Source organism: Microcebus murinus, chromosome 11 (genome assembly GCF_040939455.1).
Source record: "Microcebus murinus isolate Inina chromosome 11, M.murinus_Inina_mat1.0, whole genome shotgun sequence".
Lineage (NCBI taxonomy): Eukaryota > Metazoa > Chordata > Mammalia > Primates > Cheirogaleidae > Microcebus > Microcebus murinus.
In genome coordinates, this window is record NC_134114.1 from 39,033,585 (window position 1) to 39,052,470 (window position 18,886).

The following is an 18,886-nucleotide window of genomic DNA, read 5'->3' on the forward strand; positions in this document are numbered from 1 at the left end:
CTAGGAATAGAAATGCTGGATCTTATGGCAAATATGTATTTAGCTCTTTAGGCATCTGATAAACTATTTTTCAAAGTGACTGTACCATTTTATATTCCTACCAGTAATGTATCAGGGTGCCAGTTTCTCTGCATCCTTGTCAACTCTTGCGTATTGTCTTTTTTGATTATACCCATTTTAGTGGGTATGTAGTGATGTCACGTAGTGGTTTTAATTTGCATTTCTCTGATTTATGTTAAGCATCATTACATGTGTTTATCCATTTGTCTGTCTTTGGTGAATTATTTCAGTCTTTTGCTAATGTTTTAAATTGGGTTGTTGGTCTTATTGCATTGCAAGGATTCTTTATTAGTATACAAATTTTTTGTTCATTCATTTTTTTGATACAAGATCTGGCTCTGTTTTCTGAGGTAGAGTGCAGTGCTGTCTGCCTTTCTCTTTATCATTCAGCAGTTTAACTATGATATTTCTAGGTATGGTGCTTTTTCAGTTTTTTCCCCTTGTGTTCATTGAGCTTCTTGGATCTATTGTAGATTAATGTTTTAATGTTTTTAAAACAAATTTACAAAGTTTTTATTTTATTTTTTTTCTGCCTCTTTCTCATTTTGAAATTTCCATTGGGACACTTGAAGTTGTCCTGCAGATCTCTGAGTGTCTCTTGTTTTGTTTTATTTCTTTCTATCTTTGAATGTGATAGTTTTTCTTTTTGATTTATCTTTATGTTACTGATACTTTCTTCTCCCATCTCTGATTTGCTTGTGAGTTCATGTAGTGAATTTTTTATTTGCTTATTGTAATTTTAATCGGTAGAATTTTTATTTAGTTATGTCATTAATAGTTTCACTTTCTCCGTTGAGATGTCTATCAAAGGCATTGTTCTATTTCCTTTTAATTCTTAGAACCTACTTCATTGCATTTTTTTGGACATCTTTCTAATAGCTGCTTTAGAATCTTTGTCTGCCAAGTTCCACATCTGTGACCACTCAGAATCAATTTCATTTCGTTGCTTTTTTTCCCATAAGTATGGATCATACTTTTTTCTTTTTACATCTTGCAATTTTTGTTGAACAGTAGACATTTTAGATGATATATTGTAGCAGTTCTGTATTCTTTTTTCTTTCATGGATATCTCTTACATTTCATATTTGATCATGTTTGGACAACTTTTAATTTTTCAGTTGCTTATTTCACTATTTTGGAGGATGGTTGGGATGAATATTATTTTTATTTCCCCAAATAGATGATAAGATTGTTCTGGGCAGGAACTGTATCTTAAATAAGGGAGATCTACCACAGTTTTAAGCTTAATCCTGATTTTGTGGTCTATATTTAAGTACTTACCTGAATTTTTTTAAAAAACAAAACTACTATATTATGTCCTGTTAATATCTATAGAAGAACTTTTCCATGATCAGAATGTACCATAATTTTCATAACTATTATATGTAGGAAAAGAATACATATAGATTAACTTAACTATGAAACTTGGGGGGAAAACATTTCCTATTGCAAGGGCTGTAAATATTTTCTTAATTGTCTTCTGTATACACAAACTGACAGGCAGAGGTGCTAAACTTTTAGAGGACCATATGTAGAAATAGGTGTTTTACTTGTAAGAAATAGGGTAACCATTAGTAATCCACTGATGTTAGTAATTAAGTTGCATTAACTCTAAGTGATCAGAGGTAAAATGTTCTAGTTTATTTAGACCACTACATTTCAGATTTATCATAATAATTATTAGTAAGTAGATAAGATATTAATGTTCTATAAAGATATTAATATCTATAAGATAGATATTAATCTATAAGATCTATATCAATATAGATCTCATCTATAAGATAAGATATTAATAACTATAAGATAAGATATTAATGTTCTATAAAATGTTCTAAAATTATTTAAGATAATTAGGGAAAATTTGGACATAATGTTAACAGAATTTTAAAAATCATAATTTAAAGAGGAGGTTTTATAATTTTTTTGTTTTCACATTTTTAGATATGCCATTGCTTTGGCCTTGAGGGAAAAACAGCGTGTAATATTTACCAGCCCAATTAAGGCTCTGAGTAACCAAAAATACCGTGAAATGTATGAAGAATTTCAAGATGTTGGTCTGATGACAGGAGATGTTACTATTAATCCTACAGCATCTTGTCTTGTTATGACCACAGAGGTAATTTATGTAGTGCCCCATCTGACTTTTCCTTTTTAATTTAATTAATGTGTCTATTCACTTAGAACACTTAGTTTTATTGCATGCTCTGTTTAGATAAAATGTAATACTTTATTTTCTGAGTAGACTTATGTGAAATGAATATAATTTATCTTAAAATGTTTTAGTAACATGTTTATTTCTAAATTACCAATATTTCTAGTATTTGCCATATAATTTAGATACTTTTTTCTGCAGTTATTTTTAAAGGCTTATTACTGTCAATGACATGAAAATGTTTTATTGATTTTATATACAGAGTTATCAGTATTTGAATACATAGTTTCTTATAAGTAGTGGCCCTTTGTTTCATGTGATTTATTTCTTCTACATCTGAGTGTTAATATAAGTAGGTAAGTAACTTTAAAGAATGAAGTATTATGTTTAGCTTCTTTTCATAATCACTATTAATTTTTGCATATACTTATAACATCTTAAGTTTTAGACGTGATTAGCTGTCTTTACTAATTACTTTTGTATAATACGTACCTTAATTATATCTTTGTGTTTTACAAGGATATGGTATAATACAATAGTGAGCGTAATTTAGCTTCTGGTCTGCAGAGCCAGCCAGAAGCATTGCTCAATTTTCATTTTGGTGCCCCATGTAAGTTTGTTTTCTGTTCTCAAAACTTCTTTCTGTCTGTCAAAGATTTTAACTCCAAAAATTAGAATAAATATTGCCAGAAAGTGCCCATATTGTAATTAGTCAAGGCAGAAGAAATTGGGCAAACATTATGGGATCCAGTGTTTTGGATACAGGATAATTCAAGTTGCTCTCATGTTTTAGGAAGTGTGGATCTTGTAAAGATGCTGTGCATATAAGGGAGTCACTTCATATTCTAGATATATGGAGAACAGGGGTGATCATAATTCTCTATGTATATTGTATCTCATTAGTAACTGTTTAGAAGTCTTTGGTTTTGTGAGTAAAGAGAGATGATTTGATTTATGAAATATTCTTAAGATCTATAATTCCCTGAAGTTATTTTAATATTTCTGTTTAATAAAAAGTATCCAAAATTCCTTATTGGAAAAAATAGTTTTTGTTTAACTAATAGTTAAAAGTTGTTATATTAAACTCTTGCTAAATAAATCTTTTGCTTTTTCTTTAGATTTTGAGAAGTATGCTGTACAGAGGTTCTGAAGTTATGCGAGAAGTTGCTTGGGTCATATTTGATGAAATCCATTACATGAGAGATTCAGGTATATTCTGCAGTGTGAAGATGTGTACCATATATTTCCTTTAAGAATGGCACCAGGAATTTTGAATGAGAAGTTGTTAAATTTTGCTTTCAGCTTTTGTGTCATTAGAGTTCTGCTAAACTATTGCTTATTTAAATTCTGAGCAGCATGATACAATTATCCCATTAGGATTTCATTTAACTCCTTAAATAGTAACTTTTGCTGGATGAAAAAATGTAAATTCAATAGAGCAAGTGGAATTATTAATAAAAACTGGCTTTTAATAGAGAACTTACTAATGTAACTAATGTTAAAGAATTTCTAAAACTTCTAGCTTACAAAGGTAACTTTCTTAATTTTTAATAAGTTAGTTTACTGCTTAAAAAAAAAAAAACTAAACTAAATGGCTGGACACAGTGGCTCATGCCTGTAAGCCCAGCACTTTGGGAGGATGAGGCAGGAGGATTGCTTGAGGGCAAGATTTCAAGACCATCCTGGGTAACATGGTAAGACCCTGTCTGTACAAAAATTTAAAAAATTAGCCAGGCTTTGGTGGCACGTGCCTATAGTCCTAGCTACTCAGATGTTGAGGCAGGCGGATTGCTTCATCCCAGGAATTCGAGGTTATAGTGAGCTGTGATTGCACCATGGCCCTCTAGCCTGGGTGACAGAGTGAGGCCCCATCTCTATAAGCCATTAACTATTGCTGCTTAAAGTGAAGTGGAAATACTATTCCCCCACCTTCTCTCTGCGGTTCTTGTTATGTTGTTTAAAAGGATTTGGTCTGGGCTGGGCAAGGTGGCCCACGCCTATAATCCTAGCACTCAGGGAGGCCCAGGCGGGTGAATCGCTCAAGGTCAGAAGTTTGAAACCAGCCTGAGCAAGAGCGAAACCCCGTCTCTACTGAAAATAGAAAGAAATTAATTGGTCAAGTAAAAATATATAGAAAAAATTAGCCAGGCATGGTGTCTCATGCCCGTAGTCCCAGCTATTTGGGAGGCTGAGGCAGGAGGATCACCTGAGCCCAGGAGTTTGTGGTTGCTGTGAGCTAGGCTGATGCCGTGGCATTCTAGTCCGGGCAACAGAGCGAGACTGTCTAAAAAAGGATTCGGTCTGGAGCTGCTCTTCGCAGGCGGTTTCAGAGTACATTGTATTTTTAGTGGTTTCATATACTAACTTTCTACTGCATAGATTCATAGTAAAAACTAAAGTGGTTTTCAGTAAGGTTCTGTGGCTAAAGATACCCTTGTGTAAAGTTGTCTGCATTTCTAATTATAAAGCTTAAGAGAATATAATTTTAGATACTGTTGCAAAGTGGCATTGTATTCCAAGGTATATTTATTTTTTCCAGAACGTGGTGTAGTGTGGGAAGAAACCATTATTTTGCTTCCTGATAATGTCCACTATGTCTTCCTTTCGGCTACTATTCCAAATGCCCGACAGTTTGCTGAATGGATTTGTCATTTACATAAACAGGTATTTTTCCCCCTTTGCCGATGTGTTTAGTATTTAAAATGTTAAAGGTTGGCCTTACTATACCCTCCTATAATATTTTCCTAATGCTGTCCAGAATAAAGAAAACATTTTAATGTGAAACTACTTCTTAAATCAAGTAGCTTATCAAAATCAACTGACTAGCTTTTTAGAAATATTGTTTTCTGAAGCCCGATCTCAAACCCAGTATATCTAAATCTATGGGAGGAGGGCTTTGGAAGCTCTGATTTTCAAAAGTTCCCAAGTTGACCCTGATGACCTGCCAGATTTAGAAACTGCATTTACTCAGAAGTAATCCATGAGTAAACAATGGAGAATTTCCTCTAATGCCTTGATGCCAGGAAAAGCTGGGGGCATTTCTTGAGCTTTAGATTTGATTTTTCTCATGTAAACTCAGACTTAGTTCCATTTTCTAGTCTACCTTTAGCATCTATGGAGGACTTTATAACAAGTGTTTGTTTACATATGCTGAATTTATTCTTGTTTTTATTTTTCTGCCTTTATACTAGTACCTCATGAACTTATTCTTACCTGTTTATAAGCTCTGTAGATGTGTTTTTATAACATTCCCCCATGTTGCTCCTGTAGAATAAAAACCCAGTGGATTTTCTAGAGGAGCTATGGTTTTGAAAAGCCTCGGGGCAGGGGGCAGAAAAGTTCCATTTTATCTCTGGGAACCTTTGTATTACCATACTACTCCATAGAAACAGATATCTTCTGTAATTACAGCATCTCAGGGCTAGGTAATGGGTAATTGAAACTCAGGTTATTTATTTGGCACTGATTAGGAAATGGTAAATTGGGAAGATGGTAGTATAATTTGATAGACCTAATTTTTCCACATTTTTTCTCTTGCCTGCTTTTTAAAGTATTTTTTTTAAAGTGGTTTCTTTTTGAAATGTTGGGTTCACAATTTTGTTTCTGTAGGCTCCTTTAAGTACGTCAAATACACAATTTTATTTTGAGGAAATAAAACTTTACATGTTAAATTCTTTTTTTTTACAGCCTTGTCATGTAATTTACACAGATTATCGGCCTACTCCATTACAACACTACATTTTTCCAGCAGGAGGAGATGGCCTGCATCTTGTGGTTGATGAAAATGTAAGGGAGTAATTGTCATTTCTTATATCTATAATGTCATACTTTATTGTTAATACCTGGTTTTTCTTTAATTTTGAAATAATAGAGACTTTTGGGAGGCTTTTTTGGTCTCAGTTTCACAGTTCTTTATTACCTTTTACCACAGAACATTTTTGAATTATTTTAGTGACCTTTGTTATAATTATTATATCAAATTATTTTATTGTTTGAGAAAGCTTTGTGTTCGAGGCATGAAAGTGGTTTGAATTATGATTAAATATTAGTCAAGTTACATAGAAAAAAATCCATGATTACAGGGTGACTTCAGAGAAGATAATTTTAATACTGCAATGCAAGTGCTTCGAGATGCAGGTGATTTGGCAAAAGGAGATCAGAAGGGACGGAAAGGAGGAACAAAAGGTAATTTAGAACTTTACATGTAAATTGTATATTCAAATTACTCTGACATTTTTTGTCTTTTATGTAATTTTTTTCTCAGGAAGCTAAAGATCTAGATGGTATATGATAAAATCAGAGGAATAAGGGTTGATCTCTCTTTTTGTATATGATATGAATTAAATATAATTTACACCCTATACAAATCACCCATTTAAAGTGTATAGTTGAGTGTTTTTAATATATTCACAGAGTTGTGCAGCCATCACTACTATCCAATTCTGTAATATTTTCATAAGCCCCAAAAGAAACTCTGTATACGTTAACTATCATTTCCCATTTCTCCCCAGCCTCAGCTCTACCTCCTAGACTTAGGCAATTACTAGTCAATTTCATGTCTTTATTGATTTGCCTTTTCTGGACATTTCATATGTATAGAATCATAATATTTGTAGTCTTTTGTGACTGACTTCTTTCAGTTAACAATGTTTTCAAGGTTCATTCATGAACTCGATACTATGTCAGTATTTCATTCCTTTTTATGGTCAAGTAATGTTTCATCATATGAATATATCATATGAATATATATCACATTTTATTTCTCCATCAGTGGACGAACATTTGGGTTGTTTCCATTTTTTGGCTGTTAGGATATGCTGCTATAAACATTCATGCATTTACTGTAAGTTTTTGTATGAATATGTGTTTTGTTTTCTTCTGGGTATATACCTAGGAATGGAATTGCTGGCTCATGTGGAAAGTCTGTGTTTAATCTTTTGAGGAGCTGCCAAATTATTTTCCAAAGTGGCTTCATTTTAGATTCCCATTAGGAGTGTATGAGGGAGGGTTCCACTTTCTTGATGTCCTTGCCAATACTTAATATTACATCTATTTGATTATTGTCATCCTCGTGGGTGTGAAGTAGTATCTTAATGTGGTTTTTGATTTACATTTCTCTGGTGGCTAGTGATGTTGAACGTCTTTTCATGTGCTCGTTGGCCGTTTGTATATCTTGGACAGATGTCTATTTAAATCCTTTGTCCATTTTAAAATTCTATTTTTGTCTTTTTGTTGAGTTGTAAGAGTTATTTATATATTTTGTATTATAGACCCTCATCGGATAGATGATTTGGAAATATATTCTCTTATTCTTTGGGTTGGGGTTGTCTTTTCACTTTGCTGATGGTGTTCATTAAAGCACAAAAGTTTTTCATTTTAATGAAGTGCAGCTTATCTGTTTTTTTCTTCCTTTGCTTGTGCTTTTGCTGTCATAGTCAAGAATGCTTTGTCTAACCCAAGATCATGAAAATTTATTCCTATATTTCCTTTTAAGAGTTATATGGTTTTAGCTTTTACATTTTGATCTATGATCTATTTTGAGTTTATGTGGGGGTATGATTTATCTACTCTCTCTGCAGGACCATCAAATGTGTTTAAGATTGTGAAGATGATTATGGAAAGAAATTTTCAACCTGTAATTATTTTCAGTTTTAGTAAGAAAGATTGTGAAGCCTATGCACTTCAAATGACCAAATTAGATTTCAACACAGGTAATACATAATTTCAGTATAGTTTTAATGTTATGTGAAATGAGTGTAAAATGTATTTTTGGTAATATGTTTATCTATTGTGTATTATTAAGACATGCAATTCACCTTACAGTTAACAATAGATACTGAGTACATTTGTAAAAGTTTTAAGAGGCCCTTATAATTTCTTTTCTTTCCTCTCTTCTCTCTTCTTTTATTGAAACATACAAGTGCATTGCTCTGTGTAAAATTCAAAGAACCCTACTTAGAAACATTAGAATCATGCCTTCTTTATTACTGTAAACTCCTTAGTTATGGTAAGTACCTTGGTCAGACCACCTTCTGTATAGAAAGTACTGTGCTTCATTCTCACTGAATTCTAAACCAAGAAGACCTGCTCTTTGCCGAACTATGCTGTAATTCTCAAATTAATATGACTTCTACCAACTTAATAAATTATTTCTATTACATTAATGGTAAATGCAACTCACTTAAAGTCACATAGTTAGATAGGAGCACAGCCTGACTGTCCCTTTCGAGCTGCTATAACAGAATACCTGAGATTGGGTAATTTATAAAGGGCTGAGATTTATTTCTTATAGTTCTGGAGGCTGAGAAGTCCAAGTTCAAGGGACCCACATCTGGTGAGGGCCTTCTTGTTGTGTCATCCTACAGCCAAAGGCAGAAGGGCAAGAGAGTACACAAGAAAGGGAAGGAGGGGTAAGGGGGCTGAACTCATCCTTTTATCAAGAACCCACTCCCACTAGAATTAACTCTATCCTATGATAAAGGCATTAATCCATTCATGAGGGCAGTGCCCTCATGACCTAATCACCTCTTAAAAGTTCCACCTCTCAGCACTGTTGCATTGAGGATTACGTTGTCAACCACATGATCTTTAGGGGCCACATTTAAACCATAGCACTGGACAAGAATTGCAGTGTGCTAAATACACAGTTGTCATTCAGCTCTGCCTTTTACATATGTAATCCCATATGGTGAGATGTAAATAATATCATGAATCATCCTGAAATTAAGTTTCAGTTATATTGTTTCTTTATTAAGATAGATATTATTTATCTATGCACATTAAAGATGATTCTTGGCCGGGTGCGGTGGCTCACGTCTGTAACCCTAGCACTCTGGGAGGCCAAGGTGGGAGGATCACTCAAGGTCAGGAGTTTGAAACCAGCCTGAGCAAGAGCGAGACCACGTCTCTACTAAAAATAGAAAGAAATTAAATTAGCCAAATAAAAATATATAGAAAAAATTAGCTGGGCATGGTGGCACATGCCTGTAGTCCCAGCTACTCAGGAGGCTGAGGCAGAAGGATTGCTTGAGCCCAGGAGTTCTGAGCCTAGGTTGCTGTGAGCTAGGCTGATGCCATGGCACTCTAGCCCCGCAACAGAGCGAGACTCTGTCTCAGTAAAAAAGATGATTCTTAGTTTTCTGTGGGTAAAAATAACAAATAACAGATAATCCAGATAGCCTACTAACGCTAATAATATTTTATGTTTTTTGAGTGAATTGTTCTGTTTATAAATGTTTTGTCTTAACTACCAGTGCTGGATATGCTTAAAGTTGCAGGATTACATGTTGATTAATTTAACACATATTTATTTAATGTCTGTTATTTGATAGACACTGTACAAGAAAGCAGTGCAGTAGTTGGAAACATGGGCTTTGAATTGTTTCTCTGATAGTTAATAGCAGTGCTCATTATTTATGCTAGTTTCATTTTCCTCAGTAGTGAAAGGTAGGTTATAATAGTTCTTGTGTCCCGTAACCATTAGAATGAAATGTTGTATGCAAAGCAATAGGTGTAGTTAGTGTTACCTTTTATAAGATAGTACTTTTCTTTGTGGATTAAGTCTGCTAGATACGTTTTGAAAGGCAGTGAATATGTGATAATTTTTATCTCCTTTCCCTTTTGACCATCTTGACCTTTTTATTCTTAGAGTTTCATTGTTTGTAATGTGAAGTTTGTTATTACTTTGCTCATTTTGATATTTTTTATATCCTTGAATTTTCCCTCTTAGATGAAGAAAAGAAGATGGTTGAAGAAGTATTTAGTAATGCAATTGACTGCTTGTCTGATGAAGATAAGAAACTCCCTCAAGTGAGTTTTTAATATATTCACCTTTCATTTCTTGGTTTTGTTACTGTGTTGTACTATTTGCATACTATAGCTTGTATGTTACAATATGCACTGAAATAATACCTTGATTTATATTTTAAATTTCTGAAAAGGTGACAGGAAGAAAGATTTGCTGCCTCAAAGAACTTTCTCTGAAAGCTAGTATGGTCTGGAAATTACTGCTAATGTTCCTAATATGACAACATTTTTAATATTGGTTTTAAGTCATTACATTTTTTGATTCACAAGGCTACCAAATAAAATAAGGGAACACACCTAATGAAAATTACGTGTTCAGTGAGGAATTTAACATCTACTTTGCTTTAATCTAGTGTATTTTTTTCTTTGAGTGTTGAAATGGAAACTTTAAAAATATGCTGTTGCTTGGCTGTCACTTCCAGAAATGCTAATTTAATTGGTCTGATGTGTGTCATGGTCATTAGAATCTTTCAAAACCTCCCAGGTGATTCTGCTGTGCATCCAGAGTTGAGAAATACTGCTTTAGGCAAACCTAAAGTATGAATAGTTATTGTATGAAAAGAAAAATTGGGAGGTCACAGCCTGCTTTACAAATGTATGCGAATGCTTTGATTTGTAAGAGATTTACCATATAACAGTGGTAGCATGTTTCTTGGCATTTAAAAGGGTATTTAATTTCTAAGCTTTGTTTTGTCATTCTCCTTCCCAGCTGAATTATTAGACATCTGTGCCATGTCTTTATCTTTGTTATCATTGTACTTTTCTAATAGTAGATATTTAATGGCATTTGATAAATTATTAATGAGAATGAACTCTTCAGTAATTCATTTGATTTTAGATGAAGTACATATTCATGTTAAATATGTTTTATGGTTATTTGGAGGAAATTAAATGATACTGGAAAATTTAAGGCAGCAAAGCATTTTTAAAGTTTATTTACAACATGCCTCTTCATATTAAAGAGCACTAGGTCTGAATTATATTTTGAGTTCAATAATCTGGGGAAATATAAGGTTTGGGTTTTGCTTTTATTCTGAAAAGGTTTTTATTAACAGTTTCTTTAAATACATTATTTAATCACCCATTTTTCTTAATTTGGTTAGTTTAATATTTTAAAATTCCTTCCCTCATATCATTATAAAATATACATTATTCTAAAATCACAGGTTGAACATGTACTTCCTCTTTTGAAGCGGGGGATTGGTATTCACCATGGTGGTTTACTTCCTATTTTGAAAGAAACTATAGAAATTCTCTTTTCTGAAGGATTAATAAAGGTATGGTTTTTATTTTTTATGCCCAAGAGTTGTGTTTTATGAACAGTTTAAAAAGTATGGAGAACATTGTTTTTAGACAGTTTTGTGTAGGGTTTTTTTTAACTAATTTGTATGGAATGACTTAGGTAATGAACTTGATTTTTGTGTATAGTCTTATACTTCATAAATTTTGGACTGTAGGTAAAAAATCTATAATCCAGTTTTCTCTCTTAAAGTAAGAAGTGGTAACACTATGGATATGGTAGAATTTTGAACAAGTTACTATTTAATTATTAGATTTGGTATTGATAAGTGGACTTCTTTCTACATACAGATTAACAGGATTAGTTTAGTGAAAACAAGGAGAATTGCTGGTTAGACATAGAAAAGAGTGTTTAGGATGTTCTAATTTAAACCAAAGAGAGTCTGATTTAGTTTTAAAAACAAAATTACATTGATGTCTATCCCCAGAAATGGAAAATTAAAAATGTGAAACAGCTTAAATTTAATTCTAAGTCTACATATGACTCATAAATTATTTTATATTTAAAAATTTTTAGAATTTTAAAAGTCATATGGGAGATTTATCCTGAGACCCTCAGCAGTGGGTAGAATATATAAGAGAAATTTACACACCTTGAAGAATGTATTTGAAGTAATTAAAACAACAGCTGGTCGATATTTCTACCTGGGTCCTGGCAAGTCCCTGTTAGTATTTCCTTCCAGATTGTATATTTTGTTGATCCCTACTTTTAAAGGATCTTTAAAAAAAAAAAGAATGATACTTGTTGGTTATAAAATTCAAATAGAACAGTTGTACATAAAGTAAAAAAGTGAAAGATTATCCCCTTCGCTTCCCAGAAATGTCCATTAGCATACATCAAAATAACACATGGTTTATTTTCTAAACAAGTCATTATATACAACCCGTGTTATTTACACAATTTTGTAGTATGTGTGGTTCTTCATCATTTTTAGCAAATAAATAGTATTCTATTGAATTGATAAGCTGAAGTTTTTAAATCTTTCCTATTGATGAAAATGTAGTACTTCAGTAACTTACTCATATATCCTTTTGTGTCTAAACCATTAGTTTTGTTGGTAAAGTCCTAGAAGTGAACTTAAAGAGTTATTGATTCTGATCTCCTCCAAGAGATCCTTAGTGAAGTGGTCCCCCAAACTCTGCATCATTAATGAAGAAGCAAGGAAATTTACCTATGTTTAGAAAACTATTCTGTAGTCTGAAGCTTTATCCATAATACCAATGTATTCTCTCTAGTTACCACGAATGAAATTTTAAAAAGTGGATTTTCCTTTAATTAAAAATTTTCTGGGATATAGGGACATTAACTATTATTTGATAATTTTGTGTATAAAATACTGAAGTACATCTGGGACTGCCATGTTGTTTGTTACTTTTGTAGGATCTCATTAATAACTAAACATCCTGGGCAACGAGACCTTATCTCTACAAAAAAATTTTAAAAATTAGCTGGGTGTGGCTCTAGCCAATCAGGAAGATGAGACAGGAGGATCACTTAAGCCCAGGAATTCAAGGCTGTAGTGAGGTATGATCAGGCCACTCCACTGGAGCCTAGGTGACAGAGTGAGGTGCTGTGTAAAAAAGAAAAACTAAATTTAAAAAAAATGAATGATACATTTATTTACACTTGAATTATAAAACTAGGTTACCAGCTTAAATTGCATGTTTAGTTATGTAATTTATTATTTGTTTATTTAGGCCTTATTTGCCACAGAGACTTTTGCTATGGGAATTAACATGCCAGCTAGAACTGTCTTATTTACAAATGCCCGCAAATTTGATGGGAAGGATTTCCGATGGGTAAGTAAAGTAATTCACATATTGAAATAATTTTTATCTTTAATTGTTTTACCTCAGATGACTTTGGCACATATAATTTTTGAGATTTTCAGTCCCAACTACTTAAGAACTTGTACCCAAGCTAATATAGGTTCATCAAGGTTAAACTTTGGATCCTTTCCATTTCCATCCTTGTCACTCCCCACCCTCAAACAAAAAAAGATTCCTTTAGGTGAAAAAGTTTGGAGATGGGGAGTTCAGTATGTAAGTGATTCATGAATGCTTTACAACATTTTTTTTTAAATATAGAATTTTCATTTCTTAAAGTTTAAGGTATTCACAGCTACAGTGGCTATAGTTGCTAACTATTTTGCCCTTCAGGTTTAGAATAGAAGTTGTAACAGGTTTGTACACATTTTTTCCAATGCAGAAGGAAAGAGAAAGTTGGGAGCATGAATGTGGAACAGTGAGCTGGGGTAAAAAGTTAATCCTTAATCCAGAAACTAGTACACCATTTAGCAAACAATTATCAGACTTAAAATATAGATTTAGAACTCTGGTAGATACTGGGATTGCTAAAGAAAAACAAAAATATAATCCTGTGTCTGAAGAAACTTCAGTTACAGGTGAAAATTAATAGACATGCAATAAATGTTATGTTATAAACATTTTGAGAAGTATGTATGAGAAGGATATAGTATGAGAAAGAAATTCAGTTGTATACATGGGGTCAAGGAAAGCTTCACAGAAAAGGCAGTTCTTAAAATAAGCAGCAGCAGCAGATGGGTATTTGCCAAGCAAGCAGTGGAAGAACATTGGCAGGGGTGAAAAACAGGTGATGAAAGAAAGAAAGATTTCTAGTTTGAGTGTCCATTGCAAGCCAAAGACTGACATAGTCTGAAATTTGGAAAAAATTGTAAGTGGTCCTTTACCTTAACCTTTTATCTTCGAAATTGGTGATTCTTTGTGCTTAGAGAAATTTCTGAAAGTAATTATGAATCATTAAAACCTTAAGAAGTACCCATGTTAGAACTGTAAAGGCAAAGCATTTTTCTTGATTTGTTTCATTTTAAAATGCATTGGATGCTATTCAAAAGCGAAATCTAAGTATAGTGAAGCAGTGCCTTTTCTGTTTAGAAATTTTGCTTAACCTTCAAAATTTTTCTGTAATTTATGACTTTTTTAAATTGAAGGAAGATTAATTCATGTAGGATATGATTTTTAACTATAATGCAGTTAAGTTTTTCATATATTTTGAACTAATGCAAATTTTTTGTTCTTCATAATCAGTTTAAAATGACTTTATGAATAAAATTAATGCCACAAGAAGATAAGTAAGTCTTTTGTTTTTGACTTTACTTGTTCTTTGGCATTCCTGTCCTTTTGTAGGTGGTACATGGATCCCAGGTGAGAGTAAATGGATAACTGAATTTAACAAAGCAGCCCTTTTTTCATGATTCCAGATCATAATTGTGAAATTTAAAAATTGGAATGTGTACAATGTAGTGATGTCTTTGGTCCCTGTTGAGATTTTATTGGACTGCCTTTTTGAAACATTCTTTTCTGATCTTTATAGAGTTGGGGTTTTTTGTTTTTTCTGGTACCTTTCTTGCTTCCAGGTTTCAGATCTGTTATCAGTATGCCTTCTTGTAGCATAGTTGTTCTTCCTCTGACCTAACAAATTGGCAGCCTGTTTATTGAATACAGAGGATACATTTACAAACTGAGTACACAAAAACCTACACATTCTCTATCTGTAGTCCATGGCATGAAGACCCAGGTGGTCCTATCAAAAGCCCAAGTTTCTAAATTCTCTCTGTCCTACCCTTAGGATCAGTCCCATTCTAGGCAAGAGAGGAAATAATTCCCTAGGGCTTCAGGCACCCATAGATACTTTGGGGAATTGGAGGGAAATACTAAGGCCGGGGGCTCAGCTTTCCACTGCCTCCTGCCCAGGGAATAGTGTGGGCAGAAGGAACAGGGTGTATAAGGCACAGTTGATTTGGTATAGAGTGGTGTCTTTGGTTTAGTTTCCACTGGAAGTGGCATATGCAGAAAGATGAGGGCCTGGCCCAAGGCTGTCCACTGGGAGGAGCCAAGTGGGAACCAAGCCCTCCCTGCTGGCAAGGACCCTGCAGTTTAGCAAAGGCCAAGGGTAGGCTCTGGCCCCTTCCCACCTATTAAAAACAGCTGAGGATGGAGGGGGCTTGGCTTCCAGCCTGGATTTGTGGTGGAGGGAGACCCCATGACAGATATGGAGATGGTTCTGGCTCAGGCTTCTGGGAAAATACCCTCCCAAACCTACCCACTTCCCACAGGGGTTCCCTCTGGCCTGAGACTCAGGCCCAGACTGGAAAGTTAGTGCTGTGGAAAGTAGGCACGGAGTAGATAGGGCAAGGTCAGCTGTGAGAAGGCCAGTGCCCCGGGCACCCAGGGTTCAGAGGTAGGTCACACAGTATGGCTAAGTTCCAGGGAGAGGTGCATAGAAGCTCAGCAGAAGGGTAGAGTTAAGCAGCCTGGGACTCTCCCCCAATATAGCAACTTCTTCCTTCACATTTCATTGTGGAGGATGGTGGGTGTATTCCCAAGCTAACTGTATCCTTTTCAGATATCATGTGGCAACTTTATGCGGCTGCAGAGGAATGAGCTATGGAGGGTAAAGTTAAAAGACAATTGTCTATACCAAAGTATCAAACCTGGACTGACAGTGGAATCCTAATGGGAAACCCTCTGCCTTGGCCACTAGGTGCTCCCATCCACCAGATAATAGCAGTGGGGCTCTCATTAAGCCACCACAGCTGAGAAGAAGGCTCCTGGGGAATGGAGTGGGCATCCAAGGGGGAGAGGCATCATGGGCCTGGGCCAAGTATGACAGAGTGGAGGTGGCCCAGGAGACTGTGATCCCTCCGAACTAAGAACCTGGCCTGTCACTGACAACTTCTTTGGTGGGCAACTGCTCTGATATGGGGTAGGGGAAGGGACAGGACCTGGCCTTCACTATTTCCCTTATACTTTGGCTCTTCCCCAGATCAAATGGGCCTGCAATGCTGGGTGGAGGGTATCTTATAACCTGAGGACCTTTTGGGACATTTACTTCTGGAACCTCCCTGCTTTCTTCCATAGATCTTTCCTCTCTAGCCCCCACATGCCATGGAGATTATACTCCAGCAGGAGGCCCAAATAGGCACAAAGCTCATGCCTTGACTGGACCCTAGGCCCCTGGCTCCAACCAAATAGTCCCTCCACCTCTCGGTCAAGATCTGTCTTCCTTCACGGTACCCCCCAACATCCCTCCTGGTCATAGGACTTGCCAAGATCTCTGGTGATAGGGCCATGGCATGGAACTTAGCCCTTCTGGACAGTGTGGCCATGCTAGTGGCAGGCTTGCCTGAGGCTCCAACCTCTGACTATGAGAGAGTCCCTGCCCACTAACCCATCACCCTCAATACCTTCTTTACAGAGCCCACCATTACCTCCCTCTCCCAACATGTCCACTGAGTTGGTGTAAGTCTTGCAGACCAGAACCTCAGGGACAGTGTACATAGGCATGCCACAGGTGGTCTTTCTCAGGCAATTGTCACCTTTCTTGTGGGCACTGGGCAGATTGAAGTCAGTGATGATCTTAGAGTCAGTGCACAGGTGGTAGCAGTGCAGATTCTCAGGCTTGAGGTCTCAGTGTGTGATGCACAGTGCATACAGATACTGGACACTATCTAACACCATCTGCAGCACCTGTGTGGCATCACGCTCAGTGAAGGAACCCTTGGTGGTGATGCAGTTGAAGAGCTTTCCACCCATTGTCAGTTGCGTCACCATGTACCCATGCTTCTGCGTCTCAAACACCTCCACCAGCTGGATGATGTTGGCATGATATACTGGGCACAGCACACGCAGATCAGATTCACATACCTCCTGCCCTCCCCCGGTACATGGTGTCAATCATCTTGATGGCACATAGCTACCAGCTTGCCCAGTGCTCCACGAGTGCTGCTTGGCTGAAGCTACATAGGCCAATCAGGGCCTTGATATCATACTTAGCTGTCACACATGGGTCTAACTTGGTACTGTACTTTGCCACCCTGGCCCTGCATAGCAGTTCTGAACAAGGTTCTTTGTGGCCAGTAGTGGGGGCCCTATGGCAGAGGTGTGCGTATTGACTGGCTGCTGGGAGTCTTACTTTGAGAGAGCTAACATGTCCACCTCTGTGATGATGTGCTAGTACACATCACTTCTTAGTGCCATTAAGGGCTTCACCTTGACCAGAACCAGCTGGACATCCTTGGGTGGCTCAGAAAGGACCTTGCATGCTTGTCCCACAGTCCATCACGGACACGAGGGCATCCTCCATTGAAGCTGACAGGACCTGCTCTGTAGGCAGTGCCCTGTCCGCACTTTGTGCAGGTGGCAGGCTCTTCAGTGTCTAGTAGCTCTGTAGTGTATGGGCCATGGCCACCTCTGCCATCCTCAGGAGTCACTGTCATGGCCCATAATGATTCTTAACTCTTTTAGAGTCATAATTTTTTTTTTTGGAATCCAGACCTTTTCCACAGGAGAAAAGTACACATGCACTTACAGAAAAAATGTTGCCCAGTGTTCACATGGTTCAATGCTCCCTTGAAAGCCTGTATATGGGAGGCTTACTAACTTCTTCCACAAGGTTGTTCTTAGTGACAAATGGATTCTACCAAACTCCAAGCACACATACCAAGAAAATAGGAGAGAATTGTACATTTTTAAAAAGTGTTAGTTTATATTCATCTCATTTTGCAGATTAAAAAAGTTTATTATGATCAAGTCAGAAGTGATATTTGGTTAAGTTTGGGTCGTCGTTTGCATTCTTAGATTTTGCTGTTTTTCATAATATCTAGCTCAATGATATTTTTTATGTCAGTAAATTACCCAGTATTTCTTGGTAGCTATGGTATATTTGAAAGAATAAATGAAGAATTATTGGCTTACTGTTAAAACCAGGTCATTTTGTGTATAAAATTTAGTTTTGTAACATTCTCAAATGTTTTGCATTATTGTGCTTTTACTTGAACTCTTAAAAATTCATGCTATTTTTAATCATGTTTAAACATGTTTTTTAATCATGTTTTCTTTCTTGGAGTATAGCTTATGAATTTTATAATAAGAAAAAATTTAAGAATGTGTTTTTTAATCATTTCTTCTAAACCCTGAATTTTAATTATGTTCATTCAGATTTCCTCTGGTGAATACATTCAGATGTCTGGTCGTGCTGGAAGGAGGGGAATGGATGATAGAGGAATTGTAATTCTCATGGTAGATGAAAAGATGAGCCCAACAATTGGAAAACAACTACTTAAGGTAACTAAGTCAAGATTCTGTGCCTTTACTGAGAATTCTAGAAACATACTTCAGCAGCCACTTCAAAATTAATTGTTTCAGTCTATACACTTTTGTAAGTAAGATCTATCTGGGCTTGGGAATGTAGAAAAGTCTGTCTCCTCAAAATACTGATTATCTTATATCCTACTTCACCTAATAAGTAATGAGCAACTCATGCAATGGATTGAGTGTGAAGATCCCCAGAGAGGGCAGAAATGTTTACTTTGTCCTCCAAATTTAAGATATCTCTGTATCTGCCCCCTTCACTACTTGAGTTGTTCTTTACCTATCAGAACAGGAAGGACACATGATTTTAGTGTGTGGGGCAGGCAGACAGCTTCCCCTACCTTTGTAAGCCCAGATAGCTTAATAAATTAATTCAGCAATCTATCTTTCCAGTTCACCATATTGATTATAAATATCCCAATCATAAATTAGAAT

General features: G+C 35.6%; 1 protein-coding gene and 1 pseudogene across 1 annotated transcript in view; one reads left to right on the forward strand and one right to left on the reverse strand.

Moving 5' to 3' along the window:
- MTREX (Mtr4 exosome RNA helicase) overlaps window positions 1-18,886 on the forward strand; it is a 91,975-nt gene that overhangs the window by 20,285 nt on the left and 52,804 nt on the right. Inside the window, exons 6-15 of the mRNA XM_012775694.3 lie at window positions 2,002-2,176; window positions 3,331-3,421; window positions 4,752-4,876; window positions 5,900-5,998; window positions 6,295-6,397; window positions 7,792-7,923; window positions 9,942-10,021; window positions 11,185-11,295; window positions 13,016-13,117; window positions 18,299-18,424. Of these exons, the coding sequence (XP_012631148.1) occupies window positions 2,002-2,176; window positions 3,331-3,421; window positions 4,752-4,876; window positions 5,900-5,998; window positions 6,295-6,397; window positions 7,792-7,923; window positions 9,942-10,021; window positions 11,185-11,295; window positions 13,016-13,117; window positions 18,299-18,424 (1,144 nt within the window). The remainder of the gene's footprint in view (window positions 1-2,001; window positions 2,177-3,330; window positions 3,422-4,751; window positions 4,877-5,899; window positions 5,999-6,294; window positions 6,398-7,791; window positions 7,924-9,941; window positions 10,022-11,184; window positions 11,296-13,015; window positions 13,118-18,298; window positions 18,425-18,886) is intronic.
- Window positions 16,469-17,577, reverse strand: LOC105877308 (serine/threonine-protein kinase H1-like; annotated as a pseudogene).